The following is a 17,132-nucleotide window of genomic DNA, read 5'->3' as shown; positions in this document are numbered from 1 at the left end:
AGGCTGATACCTGGGATGGCAGGAATGACGTATGAGGAGAGATTGGATCGATTGGGCTTGTACTCGCTGGCGTTTAGAAGAATGAAAGGGGATCTCATCGAAACTTATAAAATTCTAACAGGACTAGATGCTGGAAGGGTGTTCCCGATGGTCGGGGAGTCCAGAACCAGGGGTCACAGTCTAAGGATAAGGGGTAGGCCATTTAGGACAGAAATGAGGAGGAATTTTTTCACCCAGAGAGTGGTGAACCTGTGGAATTCTCTACCACAGAAGGCAATAGAGGCCAATTCATTAAATATATTCAAGAAGGAGTTGGATATATTTCTTAAGGCTGAAGGGATCAAGCGGTATGGGGAGAAAGCAGGGACAGGGTACTGAATTTGGATGATCAGCCATGATCGCATTGAATGGCGGAGCAGGCTCGAGGGGCCGAATGGCCTACTCCTGCTCCTAGCTTCTATGTTAAGGTGGTGGATGGGGTGCCAGTCAAGTATTAAATTACAGATTTTAAGTACTGCCGTAGCCAATTCAGCCAATATGTAGCGCGCACAATTTTTATAATGCATCTGTAGCCTACAAAATTCAAATCCACCATAGTTCCAAAGTTTGAAGAGGGAAAACATTTGTGTTCTTCCAAATCTTTTAAAATATTTGCTAATTAAAGTTGCTCCCCAAAAATCTGTTGATCTGCATATTCAACTTCAAAATCAACCTTTTTTTTCTTTGTAGACAAAAAACCAGCCTCACCATCAAGGTGAGTACAATGTTTACAGCACCTTCCAGAGCCATGAGCCTGAGTTCGATTACCTAAAAAGCCTGGAAATAGAAGAAAAGATTAACAAGATCCGGTGGCTGCCTCAGCAGAATGCAGCCCACTTCCTCCTCTCCACCAATGGTGAGTGAACTCTGGGCGTGATGAAATTATCATCATTTGCCTGCAGCCGTTAACGGATGGCCATGTCAAAATTTTCAACATGTGGATTGCTTCGCTCCATTCAGATCTTAACTGAGTGCAGTAGTCAGAGTTAACAGATTTTAAGCTGTATTCTGTTTTAAAACGACGTCTCCTTCACCAGTCAGGAAAGGAGACTGGCTGCAGCGTTCTTGTTTTATTTTAGCAGATAAAAACAAAGCCACAACCAAACAAAAAGAAAGAGAAGGTAATGTATATCCTTCAATTCTGAGGCAAAGCCATTTCTATTTTAACGTGTAAATTAGGCCACATTTGTGTTCCAATATTTGCAGAGGTAAAAATTGTCCTAAAGTGTTATGCGTTTAACCTAAAATCTTTTCGTTTTATATATTCTAGATTTTAACGAGTACAATATAGGTGTTTCAGAATATTTACTTGAGGTGCAAGTGCAAATGTAGGGTGGAGATTTTGCACTGTTTTATTAGTCCAGTCTGTAAATTAACTTTGTTCAAATAGCTTTTAAATAATGAGGAATCTCTTTTTCAACGAGCCCAGTCGCTACAATACTAGACTCAGGTTTTCAAATAAAAAGTGAAATGGAATCAGATTCTTAAAAAAACAATATGTAAAAAGCCCAGCAAGGGAGGATTCACTATTGGATCTAGTTATGGGGAATGAACCAGAGCAGATGAGAGAAGTAAAAGTAGGGGAACATCTAGGCAACAGTGACCATAATATAATATGCTTTAAGATGATAATTGAGAAGGACAAAAGTATGACAAAAAACAGGGTAATAGATTGGAGAAAAGCTGATTTTGAGGGGCTGAGAATAGAACTTGGGAAAATAAAATGGGCAACAATATTGGCAAATAACAATGTAAAACAGCAATGGGAAACATTTAAAATGGTGTTCAACAGAGTGCAGGAACAATATATTCCACTAAAAGAAAAGAACAAACTAAACTAATGAGACTCCATGGATGAATAAAGCCATAAGGAAACAACTGAGGGTGAAGAAAGAGACATACATTAAGTACACAGACAGCAGGGGGAGTGTATGATAAGGGAGAATACGAAGAGATTGGGAGAGAAACAATTAGGAAGGTAAAGAGGAACTATGAAATTAAATTATCAAGAAACATAAAACAAAATAGTAAAATATTTTACAGGCACATGAATTAAAAAAGGACAGTTGGAATGGGAATAGGGCCATTAAAGGATAGCCCGGATAATACCACAGGTAACGATAGAGAGATGGAAGAAATATTAAATAATATTTTGCTTCAGTATTTACCAGGGAGATAGAACAGGTGGACATGACATTGGATGATATTAGCAATGAGATAAGAGCATTTAAAATAAGAGGAGATAGATTAAATAAATTAATCAAACTCAAAGAGGATAAAACCCCTGGTGCAGATGGATTGCATCCATGCATTTTAAAAGAATCTAGCGAAGAGATAGCAGAGGCATTACTACACATATTTAATCATTTGTTCGGAAAAGATATAGTGCCAGAGGACTGGCGGATAGCTAACGTAATACCTATATTTAAGAAGGGGGGATAGAACATGTCCAGGGAATTATAGACCAGTCAGCTGAACATCAGTGACAGGACAAATAATGGAATCCCTACTAAAAGAGAAAATAGAAGAGCATCTAGAAACCAAAAACATAGTAATCAATAGTCAGCATGGATTTCAAAAGGGAAAGTCTTGCTTGACCAACCTCATTGAATTTTTTGAAGAGGTAACAAAGAGAGTAGACAATGGTAATGTGGTAGATGTAATTTATCTAGATTTTCAAAAAGCCTTCGATAAGGTACCCCATAATAGACTGATGAACAAGGTCAGAGAATGTGGAGTCAGGGGACAAGTAACCGAATGAATAGCTAGCTGGCTTCAAGACAGAAAGCAGAGAGTAGGGGTAAAGGGTAGCTATTCACAGTGGCAGAGGTGGGTAGTGGTGTTCCACAAGGATCAGTGCTGGGGCCACTGTTGTTCACAATTTATATAACGATTTAGACTTTGGAATCAAAAACCCAATTTCTAAATTTGTGGATGACACCAATTTGGGGGGAGGGACAGTCAATCCTGAGGAGGACTGCAACAAATTACAGGAGGACATTAATAAACTTGCAGAATGGGCATATAATTGGCAAATGAAGTTCGACACAGATAAATGTGAGGTATTACATTTTGGTAGGAAGAATAGGGAGGTCACTTATCACTTGGAGGGTGCGAGTCTAGGTGGGGTAGAGGAACAAAGGGATCTTGGAGTACAAATAAACAAATCACTAAAAGTTGTGACGCAGGTTAGCAAAGCCATAAAAAAAGCAAACCAAGCACTAGGGTTTATTTCTAGAGGTATAGAATTGAAAAGTAGGGAAGTTATGCTAAACCTGTATCGAACCTTGGTTAGACCACACTTGGAGTACTGTGTACAGTTCTGGTCGCCGTATTATAAAAAGAATAGGCACTGGAAAGAGTGCAGAGAAGATTTGCAAGGATGATACCAGAAATGCGAGGGTATATATATCAGGAAAGGATGAACAGGCTGGGTCTCTTCTCTTGGAAAAAAGAAGACTGAGGGGTGACCGAATAGAGGTCTTTAAAATTATGAAAAATTTTGATAGTGGAAACAGAGAGAATGTTTCCACTTGTGGGGAAGAGCATAACTAGAGGCCATCAATATAAGATAGTCACCAAGAAATCCAGTAGGGAATTCAGAATAAACTTCTTTACCTAAGGAGTTATGGGAATGTGGAACTTGCTACCACAGGGAGTGGGTGAAGTGAATAGTATAGATGCATTTATGGGGAGGCTAGAAAAGCATATGAGGGAAAAGGGAATAGAGGGTTATGCTGTTAGATTTAGATGAGGAAAGACAGGAGGAGGCTCGAGTGGAGCATAAACGCTGGCATGGACTGGTTGGGCCACACCTTAGATTGAGTGAGCTGCGGAGGAACACTGACAGCATCTGTGGGAATGCTCTTGGGCTAGAGCTGGCTTATATTGTAACCATGACAAGTGGCCGAGGTAGCAGGTGTGAATGGCATGGAGGAGGAGTTGGCAGATTGTTAAAATAAAGCTTAGAAAAAGATGTTTTCAGTCGGTGAGCTTGTATTCTCAGCCCAGATGATGAATCTGACTTTTGATATGTTAAGCAGGTACATCAAGATTGATCATTTTTGCAGTTGGTCGAGAGAGTTAATTATGGAAGCTCAGGAGAGTTATTTCCAACTACTCTTGCATTCACAAAGAGGTCATGTGTTAAAGGAGGAATATAAATGTCATAAAACACGAGGGACAAACAGCTACATACGGAACACCTCTTAATTGTCTCGGCTGCAAGTTTTCAAAAATGTAATTTGTTTTTTCTACGAAGGTCAAATAGTACAATGTTTAAAGGTCATTGTATCATTATTTCAAGCCAAAATGGTGTACCCTGGGATAGCAATAGAAAGTCGGCATTTGATAAATGGTCCTGTCAAATAAAAAATGAAATCAATTGATGATATTTTCCACTAGTTTGTTCTTGCTGGACAATTAGTTGGATATGACGAGTGTATTGTATAGTAAATCCCTATCAAATACAGATTGCCAATTATTATTCTAAAGAAGGTTATTCAAATAGCCAGTTTTGAACTGACTACTGTAGTGGATGCAGTGATTACAGTTGATTTGGAAGTGGTCTGGTAGAGTGGCACATTGGTAAGCCATTGATCTGCATAATCGAGTGCTGGGATCGAGTGTCATCAGAACATGGGGTGGTAATGAGATTAGGTTTGATACCTCCCCACAAAGACAGTAAGAGAATGGCAGAGGACTAATAACAGGATGGCTTCCAGCAAACCCTTGTCAAAAAAGAGAAAAATATTATTTAAATAGAAGAGCTAAAGAGATTGTCATATATATTCCTTTTATTGCCAACATCCATTTTCTAATAGCAAAGAAAACCCTGCTTATAGCTGAAGTTATTCTTGCACGGAGTTTACCTACGCTTTTGAAGATGCACAATATAGCAACCTTTTAGAAAAGTTTAAAGGGCGGGGAAAAAAAATGACAGGTAAAAATGGAAACCCAATATGGCGGTACAAGCCTGCAGGCAAACGACTGAACAGCCTAACTTCTAATCCTCTGTTTGATGGCTGGTGCAGTGGAAGTGTTGCTTCATGAAGCCATTGCAAGGAGGGTGTTTGCCACTGCAGGGCACCATCCTTATAAGTCAGCAATCCAGCACGCCTGGAAGGAGGTGGGGGTAAGTTGAAAGCTGCAGCTGATCATTACTGCCCCTTTCTGTGTCAGTCCTGTGATTAGCTGCAGCCAGCTGAACAGATGGCACAGTCTGCTTTTGGCACTCTGCTGACCTGGAGCCTGGGAAGTCACTTTTCACTGGATATGTTCATCAATTGTCTGCAGATATAGTTGGTGGCTTCTTGATGAAATGTGGCTCATTAAGCTCGGCTTGCTGTTGATCACTCTGGAATGCCCTCTTTCATGCAGTGCCACTTAAAATATACGGTGCTTCTGATGAACCATCCAGCATAATGGTTAGGTCAGGTCTTCCCATATTTTATTCATCCCCTTGGATCTGCTATTCCAGCCTCTCTGTGAAATTGGCACCTCCATATAATTAATATAAAATATACAATGGGATGTCGCCTGTTGTTACCAGACCGCCTCCCACACTCTCCCTCTCCCCTTCGCACATTTGGAGATGATGGGTATTTTCAAAAATTCAACTTCCCAACTGTTTTGTAGCTTCTAAAAGTTTCTCCACTCCAGAATACCTGTGCAAAAGGGCAGATTTGTTTAAACCCCTGATCTTTACCAGAAGCAGAAAGCTGTAGTTGAAAGCTTGCATCGGTGGATCCATGTTTAACTCGGTTTGAGGTTCGTGACGTGCAGGTTTGGAATAGATCCTGCGATGTGGAATCGCAAGGCGAAAGAAGACAAACCCACCTTATGGCAATCTTTTCAAAATCTGCTCTTTGGATGCAGCTACTCCCCAATCTGATTTTGGACACCTATGGGACGGCGGCGGTGGGGGGAAAAGAGAGAGAGAGAGAGAGAGATAAATAGACACAGACACACAGTTTCTTTCCTTTTTATAACCTTTCTAATGATGGGACTCCGGCTTCTGGCACGTGCTCCAAGACCATTGCCTATTTTGGGCCGGAAAATGATCCCAAATCAGTTTCCACCATAGTGTTTTGTGACTGGCTTTGGTCACTTGTCTTAAGAAATCATATAGTGACAAGCAAAAGGATTCCAAGCTGATGATTCCAGATTTTAGATTGTCCAAGTTATGAAGAGGAACCTAGAGGAATAAATGTATTTTGCTGGGAAAAGAGAAGAAATGGGGTGGGGGGAAGAATTCTGTTTATAATCAATTTTTTTTAAAGGAAAGCAATGCATAAAATTAGATGTGGAGAGCTTTTTTTTAATAAAACCAGGGGGCAATCTTCAGAGCACAAGATTGCAAATAGTGTCAGTCACTAGCTAAACTTATTTGTACTTGGAGTCATCAATGTATGGAATAGACTGCCATGTAGTCCAGTAAATACTAACACTGTTGATGTCTTGAAAATTGAATCAATTATTGATGCAACAAAAAGTTAAAGGGATGTGATTTAGAGATGTGAAAATGATTTGAAGGTATGGATCTTTTTATGTTCCTAACCTTGTTAAGATGACATGTAATCTTAGCAGATTTTCTGTTAAACAACTCTTAGACATTTTGTGTATATTTAGGTTGCTATATGATTCACCCTGTAGATCTCTGAATGATTCACACTCCTTAAAACCTACCTCTTTGACCAAGCTTTTGGTCATCTGGCCTAATATCTCCTTATGTAGCTTGGTGTCAAATTTTGCTTTATAACGCTCCTGTGAAGTGCCTTGGGACGTTTTATTATGTTAAAGGTGCTATATAAATACAACAGCAACAACTTTAACATAGTAAAACGTCCACAAGGCGCTTCACAGGAGTGTTATAAGACAAAATATTTGACACTGAGCCACATAAGGAGAAATTAGGGCAAGTGATCAAAGAGGTAGGTTTTAAGGAGCGTCTTAAAGGAGGAAAGAGAGGCGGAGAGTTTTAGGGAGGGAATTCCAGAGCTTCGGGTCTGGGCAGCTGAAGGCACGGCCACCAGTGGTTGAGCAATTATAATCAGGGATGCTTAAGAGGGCAGAATTAGAGGAGCGCAGATATCTCGGGGGGGCGGGGGTGTTGAGGGGCTGAAGGAGATTACAGAGATTGGGAGGGGCGAGGCCATGGAGGGATTTGAAAACAAGGATGAGAAGTCAACGAGCACAGGGGTGATGGGTGAACGGGACTTGGTGCGAGTTAGGACACGGGCAGTTGAGTTTTGGATCACCTCAAGTCTACGTAGGGTAGAATGTGGGAGGCAGGAGTCAAGTCTAGAGGTAACAAAGACGTGGACGAGGGTTTCAGCAACGGATGAGCTGAGGCAAGGGCAGAGACGGGCGATGTTAGAGGTGGAAAAAGGCAGTCAAATTGTTGTTGTTGTTGTACAAATAATGTACAGGAAACTTTGGTTTATCCAGAGGTTATATGTCCGGAATACTCGATCTAACGGCAAAAATCAGGAGCCGTTTTCTATATTTTTTTTAGTTCTCGTTGCATTTTTTTCCCCAGTCAAGCACTGCAAGGTCTGTAGCTATAGCAACAGCTTCAGCTACAGACGCTTGCAGCTGCAGCCGATTGTTTTGAAGCTGTTGCTAAGCAACAGGGTTTGTTGATTCACACGGAGCTTCTCAGTTCTGTATGTTTAAACATTAACTCTGGTATGTCCGGCACTTTTGATGTTACGGCACCAGCTCGGTCCCGTCAGTGCCGGATATCAGAAAGTTTCCTGCACATCAGTTTGAACGGGTTATTTGACTTGCAATGTTAAAATATATGACATGTGGAAAGAAAAAAGTGCCATTTATTTATTTTTTCAGGTCTATCAGTATTATTTAGCTCTATAATGTATTGCTTGAAGCTGACACTATGTATTGTCCTTTGATTCTTGCAGATAAAACTATTAAATTGTGGAAGGTCAGCGAAAGAGACAAGAGGCCAGAAGGTTATAATCTCAAAGATGAAGAAGGCAGAATGAAGGATCTATCCACAGTTACAGTGCTGCAGGTGAGTGTACATCTCACAAATTGAACTTTGGCAGATCAACAAGTGGATGCAGTGATAATACACTCACCTGTGTTATGATCAAAAACTTGGAGAGGACCAGTTGGGGACCAAAGCATTTTCCAGCATATTCAATTATATAGAAACCATATTGGGTGGGTTTGGTTCCATGATGTTAAAAATAGATCAAGTCATGGCATTAATGGAGAGATTGGTGACCTTAAAACTCACCAGAAAATCCCTCCAAGATGGACTTTTGTTCCTTTATCTGCTTATAGAGTCATAACGGCACGGAAGACGGCCATTCGGCCCATCGAGTCCATGCCAGCTCTCTGTAGAGCAAGATTATCATGTCTTTACTGTAAAAACTGTACTGGGGGAAAATCACAGCCATACACTGGAATCTCACTGTGCACATTCCTTACACTGGATGAAGAAAGCAAAACAAAAAACAGCTGCTGAACACGATTCAGAAACCAAGTCCAAACATTTTGCTTTTTGTTATAGAGAACAATTTTCGAGAATACATGGCGTGAATGTTCAGATAACAATTTATTATAAATGCAAATGAGAAAACACCTCAAGAAGTTGATATCCCAGCGTAACCATAAATAAAACGCACAATAAAAGGAAAATAGCTGTGCATGTTGGAAATCTGAAATTAGAAACAGACAAGGGTGGCATCCAAAGAGAAATAAAGGAATAAAGGTTAATGTTTTGATTAGAAACTCTTTGTTAAAATTGGTATTGTTGCAAATTTTGGGTGTTCTCTTGTATTATCTTGGGATCAGTGTCATCAGTCCATCCAGTAAGCGGCCCTTGCGTCCCCTATGATCTGAGGAGTACTTTTAGTGCTTGATATCTAGGTAAATTATACCATGGCCTGGAACCCATAACAATAAACCCCTCTGTGTGTACTGAATACAGCCACTATGTGCCTTTCTCCTATTTTTCAGAAGGTAGACTGAAAAGCACTCCAGTGAGATGAAGCCAATTGTAAACTAATAAGCTGGTTTATTTTGTCGGAATGAACCCAATACAGTTTTCACGAAGGTTCAATCAATAGCTTATTATTTCTTATCATGCAAAATAATAAATTATGCAATTTGCGCTTTGCTCACTTCGCAAGTCAGCAACCTCCTGAACTAACTGGTAATTATCTTTTGAAACGTGACACCTTGCTATCACTCTGGCTGTTCCAGAGTCTCATCTGCTGCAGAGGGAGAGAAACAGAGACAGCCACATACAGATACAGGCAAGGGTTGACCTCTGACCCCTCCCTCAGCTCTCTGTCAAAGTATTGCTCACTGAGCTGCCAATCAAACTTCTCACCTTGAATGAGCATCTTCCCTCTTTTGTGTGGGAGCTAAGGCAACCACATTGTTTTGCTGGATGCCCCCTGAATGAAACCCATTCCAATATTAAAGATGCAATGACCCCTGCCCCCACTGTCTCAAATGAATGTGGCTTGCAAAAAATACCCAATCCAGTGATGGCTGGTATTGCAACTCATTTGTCTTAAACAACAACCTGGATTGCTTGAATATCTGGGAGTTAACCCTAAGTGAACTGCGTCTAACCTCATAGCAACATCATCATATAAATTAAACCAAAATCCCTTTCAGAGAGATTAGGCAAAAGTCTTGAAATGTTCCAGGCAGGTTTTGCTTTGAGCAGAAATGTCATTAGAACTAGAGGGAAAAAATTCCAGTTATGACGATGGGTTTCCGCCTGGAATGTAAATGGTTGCATTTTAAAAAGCATTTATAGAAATCTTGTTTGTACCGAACTTGCTGTGGACTTTTCGAGTAGTTTGAATAAAGTAATCTGTCTCCCAGGTTGTTTTTTTGTACCCAAACACACTTTGTTATATTCTATTGGACTTGAAATACGGTGCAGGCTAAATATCGATACTGCACAAAGTTGTTAAGATGTCATTTTGTGTGCTCTGGATAAAGCAATTTAACTTGGTTGTTCGGGGAACTCGACGCAGTGCTTACCTTTGAAATTAAACCTATTCCTACACACGTTGGTTCTTTGCAGAATTAGCTCAATATTTCAAAAGCAAACATTGCAGTCCATCACGCTTGACAAAGTGATGTATCAGTTTTTTTCCCCAATAGGAGTGAGGAAAAGATTGAAAATATATTTGTCCTTGTACATTTTCTTTCATTTTATTTATTCCCTGTTATTTTTGCACACTGGTGATCTAGCTTGAAGCTGTTTGAGGCAAGAGAAGAATAGACGAATCATTGATCACAGCAAGGGGTTAAAAAAATTAAAAATAACAACAGAAAATGCTGGAAAATCTCAGCAGGCCAGGCAACATCCGTGGAGAGAGAAATAGAGTCAACGTTTGAGGTCGAAACCCTTCGTCAAGACTGAAAAAGCACAGGAAATGAAACAGATTAAAAGGCCAGTTTGGGGGCTGGGAAATGGGGATGAGAGAACAAAAGAGAAGTGAAGAGGCATTAAGAGGTATTCAAAACCAGACGAGATGGTGATAGGACTACTGGAGAGACAAAAGACGGCTCTAGATGAGGTGTGAAATGCGCTGGCAGAATGAGAGATAGCTGCCATGTGGGAGAGAAAAAAGGGGGAAGGGCTCAAAACAAATGTGTGGATAAAAAATATATGTAAAAATGAAATAGGGACCGAGGTTATGATCTGAAATTGTTGAACTCGACATTGAGTCCGGAAGGCTGTAAAGTGCCTAATCGGAAGATGAAGTGCTGTTCCTCGAGCTTACGCTGGGTTTCCGTGGAACAATGCAAGAGCCCGAGGACGGTGAGGTCTGAGTGGGAATGGGGCGGTGAATTAAAATGACAGGCGACCGGAAGCTCGGGGTCACCCTTACGTACTGAACAGAGGTGTTCCGCAAAGCGGTCACCCAATCTGCGTTTGGTCTCCCCAGTGTAGAGGAGACCACATCGTGAGCAGCGAATACAGTATACTAGATTGCAAGAAGTACAAGTAAATTGCTGTTTCACCTGGAAGGGGTGTTTGGGGCCCTGGACAGTGGGAAGGGGGAAGGTATAAGGGCAGGTGTTGCATCTCTTGCGCTTGCACGGGAAGGTGCCGGGCAAAGGGAAAGGGGTGCTGGGGGTGATAGAGGAGTGGAAGAGGGTGTCTCGGAGGGAGCGGTCCCTACGGAAGGCTGAAAGGGGAGGTAAGTGGACGATGCGTTTGGTGGTGGGATCACGTTGGAGGTGGCGGAAATGGCGGAGGATGATCCGTTGAATGTGGAGGCTGGTGGGGTGAAAGGTGAGGACAAGGGGAACCCTATCGTGGTTCCGGGAGGGAGGGGCAGGGGTGAAGGCAGAAGTGCGGAAGATAGAACGGACACGGTCGAGGGCTGTGTCAACCACGGTTGAGGGGAATCCTCGGTTGAGGAAAAAGGAAGACATGTCGGAAGCACTGGTGTGGAAGGTGGCATCGTCAGAGCAGATGCGGCAGAGACGGAGAAACTGGGAGAATGGAATAGAGTCCTTACAGGAGGTGGGGTCGGAGGAAGTGCAGTCCTGGCAGCTGTGGGAGTCAGTGGGCTTGTAGTGAATGTTAAAAAAATTAAGCTATCTTTAAAGTAGGCAGGGTTAAAAGTGCAGAGATCCTTTAGGCACAAGCTGGACAGAACTGTTATGGAGATCAGGATTTGTGCTTAAATGAATTGTTCACATAAATCTTCATAAATGAAGACTGGGCAATGTCCAGATCAAGTCAATTGTGTCAATGTACAGCAGGTTAATTAGCATCTGAAAGAGAATGATCGGTTAGTGTTTTGGGAGTGACTCTTTATAAGGATTCCACCTTTGTAATGATGCTGATGATCTTGCATTATGTTTCCGTCTTTATTTCAGGTTTCCAGCATTCCGCTTTCTCGGTAATCTCCAGCTCCAGTCAAACTTGCTCAGTAATCTTACCTACGCGTCGGATAATAAAGCAAAGATTATAAAAGACGTTAAATGTCAATGGGGTCTGGGCCAGGAGTGCACCTAGTTTCTTGAATGAAATGAGACAGGATATGGGCATGGATCCGATTAATATTTTTTAATTTCATTGGCTGTATGTGAGGAAAGGAGCATAGTTTGTGAAATGCTGAGATTCACAAAAATGAAGCATAAATTCTCAGTGGTGCAGGAAATGCTGCAAACTTTATTGTAGGTTGATTTTCCACATTATCTGGAGAGTGTCGTGGAGACGTTTCACAGAATTTTCTCTCTGGCAGATTTTTACCTCTGCTGGAGCTTTAAGTCGAGGAGAGCTTGGTGATGGTCATAATTGTATAAGAATTGCAGTACTATTCCGACCCAAGAATTGCTGCAAAAAAGCATTCAATCTCGAAGACCTGGAAAATGAGATTGGTTGTCATTGAGTGGTTTGGGGATTTCCTGGCAGTATCGTTCAAGGATGTAGTCCTGGATAAATAAAACATGGAACGAAAGAGATTGAGACAGTTTTGAGCCAAGATTATGTATATCCTAATACAAAAAGAAAATACTGCAGATGCTGGAAAATTTGAAATAAAAATAGAAAATGCTGGAGATACTCAGCAGGTCAGGCAGCATCTGTGAAGTGAGAAATAGAGTCAACGTTTCAGGTCGATGACTAGTTCTGACGAAAGGTCATCGACCTGAAATGTTAACTCTGTTGCTCTCTTTACGGATGCTGCCTGACCTGCTGAGTATCTCCAGCATTTTCTGTTTTTATTATGTATATCTGAGGGTGGCTAGCAACACGGCTCTTTTGAGTGCCTCCGGAGGGCGCTAACAGGGCGCAAAGCGCTTATCGCCCAGGGGGAGAGGGAAAGAGGCGAAAAAAGTGCCTCCTGGGAAATTCGGCGGGGCATTGCTGAGGCACTATCCGATAGTGCCGCGCCACCGCCAGCAGCGCCCCGAGCCACTGCGCCACCAGCAATGACGTTACCGACGTGCGACGCAACCCCTTACTGCCCCGCGGCAGAAATTCGGTTGTGCCCCGCGAGGCTGCCACAGGCCTGCTCGCAGGTCGTTATTTAAAGGGGAGGTGTGGCCGCGACCAGCGCCGCCATTTTCTTTTTCTGGTCGGCCCTCCGTGGTGGGCCGTGGCGTGGTCCTGGCATCTCGGTGCCGAGCTGCGGCCGCAGCACCACGCCGCTCTGGTGGCCTAGTATGGGCCATCGGAAGCCCTGCAGAGTGCGCAACGGCCCTCCCCTTTAACTGAAGAGGAGGGGCGTTGAAATGCAGCAATGCTCCGTGGAGCCTCAGTTACCGCCCGAACAGGAAGTGGAGCACCCGAGATTGCGCTCCACTTCCTGTGCAGGGCAGTAAGCTGAATTTAGCGGCTGGGGCGGTACTTTGCGCTGGGTGCTAAATGTCCGGCCTTAACTCAGTTACCGCCCCCAAACGGGACGTAACCGAATTTCGCGCCCTAAATGTTGTTCTACAAGAAAAAGCTCTTCACCTTTAGAATATTATAGCTTGCACTAGTATTGTTCGAGATTTTTTCCCCCTCAAACTCTTGTCCATGAAGACTACCGGAAAATAACAATGGGTACCGGAGTTTTTGAAGCCACATCCCAGTGAAGAAGTCTTTTATTTCAGTTCTTTCCGAAAGGTCCTGATTTTAGGGAGCACTGTAGAAGCGACACAAAATAATTGGAGAGCTATGCAGTGGCTGGTACTATTCTTAATGCCCTTTGTATGATGAGATGTATTTACATTAATACAAACTTCTTATTTAAAAATGTTACAAAAGTTTGCCTGGGTTTAGTGAAAAACGCACTACTTGAAAGCATGCAGGAAACTTAGAACTGCTGCCTTTGAAAGGTGGATACCGAGCCTAGATTTCCCAAACATTGATACGGCAGAACTTCCCACATCTTAGTAGAAACATTGTCGTTTTTAGTATTTTGGCATGTCAAAAGTCATATGCTGTGCGTGGCCATGTTTAAAGTGGATGTGACATTTAATATTGTGCAGATCAAGTGCTGGTACGTATAGTTGGCGCTTTTGTTTTGCTGCAGTTTTAAATAACCGAACGGGGAAAAAAAAACCTTGCCAGCTAACCTGTTTTTGTTTGCCATTGAACTGAGGCAGAAGAAAACTGTTTTATCCGTTGGTCTGTGGTAGATTTGGGCACCTGTCTGCTGCTCCTTCTTTATACTTGTCGAAAAGCAGGACAGCTTGGATAAGCTGGTGCTAATTGTGTCTGTACTGGAGTGCAGTGGCAACTGGGATAGAGTGATGTCCCCATTAATCAAGATGATTCCAAACTGAAGTAATCCAAAGGCGGCTAGCAGCTGACTGCTGCAGGTGTTAATGGCTATCTGTGACTGCTACAGGGTGAGTCTGTCATATTTAAAGCTTTGGGAATGTATTTAAGACCGTATTGAATTCCTGATTAGTCAGTGTAAGCAGATTTAAAGAACCTGCTGTAATATCTTCTGTTTTTTTTTTAAATTGAGGATGAGAAGAACCGCTCAGATTTGGACCTTTGGTATAAGTCACAACAGGCCACCTCCACTAGACTGAGACCAAACAGTATTTTTCAGATACCCATTCCCACTACTATTAAAAATGCCCGAAGCAATAAAACCCATAGCGATAATTGTTGCCACAAATAAAGCTGTTTACCCTTCCTCTATGGTCCTCCTCCCTGAGTTTAATCTTCAAAGCAAATTGAAGGATCCTATCTTTTCTCGATAACCTGAAGGTTAATTTTTTGAATTGATGTGCTTGAATCTGCTCTCATGCGGCAGGTCTTTTGGACGATGGTTTAAGGCCTCGTGGGCAAAAGTTTAACAATTCACATAAAAAGAGAAGAAAACTGCAAACTTGTGAATCTGAACTAAAAGCAGAAAATGTTGGAAGCACAGCAAGTTAATCAGCATCTGAAAAGGGAAGATAACTCGATGTTTTATATAGAGACCCTTTGTCAGAACGTGGACAATTCAACTGTCAAAACCTCAAACATCCCCAGAGCACCATTCAAGGCTTCCTGTCAAACATTCAATTTTCTTCTGAATAAGAATTCCTCAACCAGATGCTGAAAGCTTCCTAGGTCACTTGTGAAAACTTAGCCCATTGGAGTAAGTTTCAGCGAGTTTTATCTAATTTACTTCAATTCTCTCAGGCACTGGACATAGAAACAGAAGATAGGAGCAGGAGTAGGCCATTCGGCCCCTCGAGCCTGCTCCACCATTCAATGAGATCATGGCTGATCATCCAAATTCAGTACCCTGTGACGTAATAAAACTCACTACGCACTTGGTTTGAGTATAAAGCAAGGCTTTAATCAACTTGTTTCAGAACATGGAGGTCTAGTTGTACTTCATTAGTTCCTGTCTTACAGAATATCCCTGGGCAAGCTGGGCCCACGCCCGAGTATTTATACTCCTTGGACGGCGCCACCAGCTGGCCGTCCAGTGTTATTTCATGAGTCGTTTCTTGATGATGAGATTTATAACACCCTGTCCCTGCTTTCTCCCCATATCCCTTGATCCCTTTAGCCTTAAGAAATATATCTAACTCCTTCTTGAATATATTTAATGAATTGGCTTCAACAGCCTTCTGTGGTAGAGAATTCCACAGGTTCACCACTCTCTGGGTGAAGAAATTCCTCCTCATCACTGTCCTAAATGGCTTACCCCTTATCCTTAGACTGTGACCCCTGGTTCTGGACCCCCCGGCCATCGGGAACATCCTTCCTGCATCAAGTCTGTCTAGTCCTGTTAGAATTTTATAAGGTTCAATGAGATCCCCTCTCATTCTTCTAAACTCCAGCGAGTATAAGCCCAGTCGACCCAATCTCTCCTCATACATCATTCCTGCCATCCCAGGTATCAGCCTGGTGAATCTTCGCTACACTCCGTCCATGGCAAGAACATCCTTCCTCAGATAAGGCGACCAAAACTGCACACAATACTCAAGGTGCGGTCTCACCAAGGCCCTGTACAACTGCAGCAAGACATCCTTGTTCCTGTACTCGAACCCAAAGATGTGCAGGTTAGGTTGATTTGGCTATGATAAATTGACCCTTAGTGTTAGGGGATTAAATATACGTGGGGTTACGGGGATAGGGTGGGATATGTGTCGGTGCAGGCTCGATGGGCCGAAATGGCCTCTACCTGCACTGTAGATTCTGTGATTCTGTGCTACGAAGACCAACATACCATTTGCCTTCTTAACCACCTGCTGCACCTGCATGCTTACCTTCAGCGACTGGTGCACAAGGACACCCAGGCCTCGTTGCACTTCCCCTTCTCCCAATCTATTGCCGTTCAGATAATAATCTGCCTTCCTGTTTTTGCCACCAAAGTGGATAAGCTCGCATTTATCCACATTATACTGCACCTGCCCAATCACCCAACCTGTCCAAATCATACTGGAGTTTCTCGGCATCCTCCTCACAGCACACACGCCCACCCAGCTTTGTGTCGTCTGCAAACTTGGAGATATTACATCTAGTTCCCTCGTCTAGATCATTAATATATATTGTGAATAGCTGGGGTCCTAGCACCGATCCCTGCGGTACCCCACTAGTCACTGCCTGCCACTCGGAAAAAGACCCGTTTATTCCAACTCTTTGCTTCCTGTCTGCCAACCAGTTCTCTATCCAAGTCAGTACCTTACCTCCATTCCCATGTGCCTTAACTTTACACACTAATCTCTTATGCGGGACCTTATCGAAAGCCTTCTGAAAGTCCAAATACACCACATCCACTGGTTCTCCCTTATCTATTTTACCAGTTACATCCTCTCAAAATTCCAGTGGATTCGTCAAGCATGATTTACTTTTTGTAAATCCATGTTGACTTTGTCCGATCCTGTCACTGTTTTCCAAGTGTTCTGCTATTACACCTTTTATAATGGACTCTAGTATTTTTCCCACTGTCGATGTCAGGCTTACTGGTCTATAATTCCCCGTTTTCTCTCTACCACCTTTTTTTAATAGTGGTGTAACATTAGCTACCCTCCAATCCATGGGAACTGTTCCAGAGTCTATAGAATTTTGCAAGACGACCAGCAATGCATCTACTATTTCTAGGGCCACTTCCTTAAGTACCCTAGGATGTAGATTATCA

At 42.5% G+C, this 17,132-nt stretch overlaps 1 protein-coding gene across 4 annotated transcripts in view; it reads left to right on the top strand.

Annotated features, from left to right (window-relative positions):
* The window catches only part of LOC147122633 (serine/threonine-protein phosphatase 2A 55 kDa regulatory subunit B gamma isoform), a 493,182-nt gene that overhangs the window by 323,898 nt on the left and 152,152 nt on the right, over positions 1–17,132 (top strand). For all 4 annotated transcript variants that reach the window (XR_015081021.1, XM_086008136.1, XM_086008120.1 and 1 more), the window contains 2 exons: positions 730–895; positions 7,962–8,074. Coding sequence is in view for 3 of the 4 variants with exons in the window: in XM_086008136.1 (XP_085864262.1) it covers positions 730–895; positions 7,962–8,074 (279 nt within the window). In the remaining variant the exon portion in view is untranslated. The remainder of the gene's footprint in view (positions 1–729; positions 896–7,961; positions 8,075–17,132) is intronic.

Source organism: Somniosus microcephalus, chromosome 2 (genome assembly GCF_052327205.1).
Source record: "Somniosus microcephalus isolate GS21.2 chromosome 2, FLI_Smic_1.0, whole genome shotgun sequence".
Classification (NCBI taxonomy): Eukaryota; Metazoa; Chordata; class Chondrichthyes; order Squaliformes; family Somniosidae; genus Somniosus; species Somniosus microcephalus.
The sequence above is the reverse complement of the archived record's forward strand: the minus strand, read 5'-3'. Positions and strand labels throughout refer to the sequence as shown.